Source organism: Anopheles cruzii, unplaced genomic scaffold, assembly GCF_943734635.1.
Source record: "Anopheles cruzii unplaced genomic scaffold, idAnoCruzAS_RS32_06 scaffold01809_ctg1, whole genome shotgun sequence".
In the NCBI taxonomy this organism is placed as follows: Eukaryota; Metazoa; Arthropoda; class Insecta; order Diptera; family Culicidae; genus Anopheles; species Anopheles cruzii.
The window spans coordinates 1-4,304 of NW_026455394.1; the positions used below are offsets into that span (position 1 = coordinate 1).

A 4,304-nucleotide genomic window follows, 5' to 3' on the forward strand; every position below is an offset into this window, starting at 1 on the left:
TCGTCGTCGCTGACGGGTGTCTCGAACTGGGGCATTACGTTCGCACATAGCAGCGCCCGGCCAAAGAACGCGTCCTGCAGTATGTTGGGGTAGATTTCGATGAGCTTATTTTTCGGCTTCCGCCGGATTGGCTTCTTCTTTGGTTTCGTCACAGCTCCACCGTCTGCACCGTCGTCCAACCCTTCGCCCAGCCCGTCCTCGTCGTCCTTGCATCCGTCCTTCGTCCGGATTGCACGGTTGCGCACGAAGAACCCGCCGATGCCTAGTTTTTGCAGATTGCGCTGTCGTTTCTTCCGCAGCACCACGGTGCCACCCTCGGTGGTGAACAGCGCGAACCCTTCCGGGGGCGTCGGATCGTTCCACGGCATGCCGTCCTTGTAGATTTCGGCTTCCTCCTTCGGGTCCAGCGGCTCGAGGCGCATATCTTCGAACGAGTTGTCGTGGCTGTTGCCGGAAACGACCGACTCGATGGCGGCCAGTATTCCCGCGTCTTTCTCCGCCGCCACCGGTGGTTCCACCGGTAGCTTCGGTTTCCGCTTGCCGCGCTTCCCAAACTCGGCCTGCAGCGCCTTGATCTGGTGCAGTCCGTGTTCACTCAGGCACACGCCGTCGACGTAGTGGTTGCCCTCGAGGGCTAGCGGAACGACTTTTTCCTCCAACTTCGCCGCCCCTTTCTGTGCCGTTAGCGATCCGAGGGCCGCCGCAGAGGATGCTCCGAGCGACGTGAGACTTTTCCGCTTCGGCACCAGATGGGGCGGCGGTTGGTCGGCCGGTCGGCAGACGACACAATTGTAGCCCTCTTCGGCGCACCGTTCCGCTTCGGCTTCGTTCTTGATCTGATCGCACGCACAGTGCAGCCACCGTTCGCACTGGTGGCACTGGATGATTAGGTCCCCCTCTCCGTACCCTTCGTTACAGGACGTACAGTTGGCCTGGCTGGCACACGGGCCACACTCGGTGTAGCTGTTCATCCAGCCACTGTTGAAGCCCGGACTGTTGGTGCCACACTTCTGGCACATGGCGCACCACTTGCACTTCCACGTCCCATGCGGAACATGCTCGAGCGGCGGATCCATGCAGTAGATGTGAAACGAGATGTCACAATCGTCGCAGAGAATCAACCGCGCCTCATCGTTTCGCTGACCGCAACCCTCGCAGATGGTACAGTCCAGGCAACGCCAACCTTTCTGCAGAATCAGCTTCGTCACCTTCACGTTCGTGCAGTACGGATGGTAGCACTGGCCGCACTGGGTACACGCAATCAGGCATCCCTCCTGATCGGTACCGATCGCCCCGCACATCACGCAAATGTCCTGCGTGAGGACAAACTTGTCCTTGGCCGAACACAGCACCAGCCGATTCTCGCCACCCGGTTCGTCTTCCGTCGCCTTTGCCGATGCGCTCAGATCGACCGTTGGTCGCTGCAAACCCAACCCGGGAACACCGAAAATGCCTCGCATTTTCGCCTTCGAACCTCGCTTTCGTGTCATATCCGCGAAGCGGGATTTTTTCTGGAACCCTTTGCCAATGCCCTTCGGTCGGTTGCCACCCAGAATACCGGCACCACCAACACCGGCGAGCGCCAGGCCGAGGCGTTTCTTTGCAATCTTACTGGCCACGTACGGTTTACCCTTTCCGAGGCCAACATCCTGCAACGGGGCGGCGGCCCGATCGAAGCGATCGCGTCCGGTACTACTATCGCGGCCCTCCACACCGTCCACTTCCATCGCGTCCTCCGCCGCGAGACTGTCCTGCGAGAGCGCCATACTGGCGCTGTCGTCGTCGACACTGGTGCTACGGCGCAGGGCCGCCGCAAGCCGCCCATTGTGGATGACCGTTTTGCACGGGCTGCACAGATACTCGTAGTCCGGGTTCGACTCCTTCCGGGCATTGTACACCGACAGCTCGGCGTCCGGGTCGCAGGTACTGTGAACGAACTTGAAGCACGCGCTACACTTGACCATCTCGCGGTAAGCCGCCGCCCGGTACGCTCGGTGACAGATCGGGCACGAGAAGCCCTTGTTGCGCTGCTGATAGCACGAGTCGCACACCGTGTAGTGCGAGTGCCACCGCGACGAAGCACCCGCCCCGGGCGTGCGCGCTCCACAGTCCGAGCACACGCGGCAGCAGCGACACTTCCAGCCCAGCTTCGGTATCGAGGTCATCATCGGCCGCAGGCAGCTGGCGTGGTAAATCTTGTCGCACAGCTCGCACGCCACCGTGCGGCCCTCGAACGAGTCAGGTACACGGCAGATTTGGCACTTTTTGCACGAATTGCACTGCCACCCGGTGCGCACACCCGGCAGCTGCGCCAGTCCGACGCACGTGCCGTGATAGTGATCGCCGCAGATCGAACACATGATCAGGTTGCCGACATCACCGAGCGCCGAGCACTGCCGGCAGTTGATGTCCTCCGCACACACTAAAGGCACTTGTCCGAGATGCTCCTTGCAGAAGATGTTGTACGTTTGGATCACCTGAAAGCCGCCCGAGGCGGCCACGCACGGAAAGTGGTACCATTTCGGGCAGGACATCTGCAAATAGTCAATGATCGGGTTGAGATTTCTTCTTATTTGCGCCAAAAAACACATTTTGAGTACCTTGCACGACAAAGTGGCACCGAAATGGGCACAAAAGTGACACCGTCGGCTAAGGCTTTGGGCAACCACCACCTCCAGGTTGCTGAGCGTCCCGCTCAGCGGATCCCGGCCGACACCGTACGACCAGAGGGCGCAGGAGCGATGAATGTAGAAGTAGCCACCGTCATTGATGAACGACGCATCGTTCACCTCCAGGTGGCCGATCTTTTCCAGCTCATCCGTATACTCTGCGGTGGCAATGGGATTTCTGCGGAAAGGGCACCCGGTGAAAAAGTTAGCCAATATGTCTTCGCCGAAAACGGCCGCCGTCCCCCCCGCACTTACTTGCACTTGTTGGAGCCCTTCTGTCGCTTGCTGTTGGCCAGGAACGGTGGAGCTAAGCTGGCCATCGTCCGGGGACTCCGGTCGCCCGCAAGGGAATGTGTTTTGTCTTCCTGCGTGAGCGCCGACGCCAGCTGGTCGGCCGGAATCGTTATCTCGATGCGCAACATTTCGCCCTGGCCGAGCTGGCTGCGTTCGCCAAGGTTGCACAGAATGCACGGCTTGCCGGTGTACTTCTCCGGGAAGAAGGGTAGCTCATCGGGAGCCGGCATCAGCTGGGCCGGGTCGGTCGCTTCCAGCTCGCCGGTCGGTGTCGAGGCCACGGAGCTGTTGGCGGTGCTACTGGCACCGGTGAGCGGTGCTTCGTCGTTCGGAGACGCCAGCAGAGCGGACGCGAACCCGGCCGACGAGCCGGAGGTAGTGGTGGTCGGTGAGGACAGGGGAAGCACGGTGGCTCCCGCCGCTCCCGGGCTCCCGCTGCTGCTGCTGCTGCCGCCGCCGGTGGTGGCCGTTTCTTGCATTGCAACGGCCGCTAGTTCCACTTTCCTTTTAGGGATACCACCACGAACAACATTAGTATGCTTATATCTAGAAAGCAGTGGAAAACGGGGGGTTTGGAGTAGAGTTAGGAGGTCAACACGGCACTGGCTGGCTGGCTGGCGGAAGGCGGCGTGAAGTGGTTTGAAGTACCAGTGTGTGTGTGCTAGCGAGATACGTTACCTTTTAACCGCTTTGCTCGCCTCGGACGAGGGTGACGAGCTGCCGGCCGTGATCCCACCGCGGTCGCTACCACCACCTTGCGTGAGCTTGATGATCGTCGTCGTACCGCCGATTCCCAAGCTCCCGCTGCTGATCGCTGAGGCCGGCCCAAAGGAGGCCGCACTTCCTGCCACGCTGCTGCCGGCTCCGTTAGCCGAGGAGGACATCTTCAGCAGAGGAATGAAATCTTTCTTTGGCCGTCCCGGTCCTCGCCGTAGTGCCGCGGCCGAAGGTTTGCCGCCACCGAGCCCGAAGCGAAGCCCGGGTGCCGGTACCGGTGGCGAGGAGATCGACGACGGGGAGGAGGAGGAAGGCGACGAGGAGGACGACGATGATCCGGATGCTCCCCCGTGGTGACCACCACTGTTGACGCTGCTGCTGGTTGCGCCGAGAACCACTGTCTTGATGGTCAGCTTCTGGTGTGGCTTCAGATGGACGCTGCTGCTGGTGACCGACGACGATGCGGTACGCGTTGCTCCGGCCGTTGCCTCTGTCACGCGCACCGCCGCTTCGTCGAGGCTCGTCCCGATCGCAAGCGAGTCCTCTATCGGCGACGATTGGCACGAAATCGGCGTAGTCGATGGGTCCAGAATGGCATCTGGACTCACGCGTTGAAGTAGGCCG

At 61.0% G+C, this 4,304-nt stretch overlaps 1 protein-coding gene across 1 annotated transcript; it reads right to left on the bottom strand.

Annotated features, from left to right (window-relative positions):
* Positions 1–5: 5 nt before the first annotated feature.
* Positions 6–4,273, bottom strand: LOC128276632 (histone-lysine N-methyltransferase 2C-like; the record flags this gene model as incomplete). Its single annotated transcript, XM_053015089.1, has 4 exons — positions 6–2,534; positions 2,601–2,847; positions 2,925–3,509; positions 3,642–4,273. Coding segments are annotated over 4 exons (3,993 nt in total), but the record flags the coding sequence as incomplete, so codon positions are not given.
* Positions 4,274–4,304: the final 31 nt, after the last annotated feature.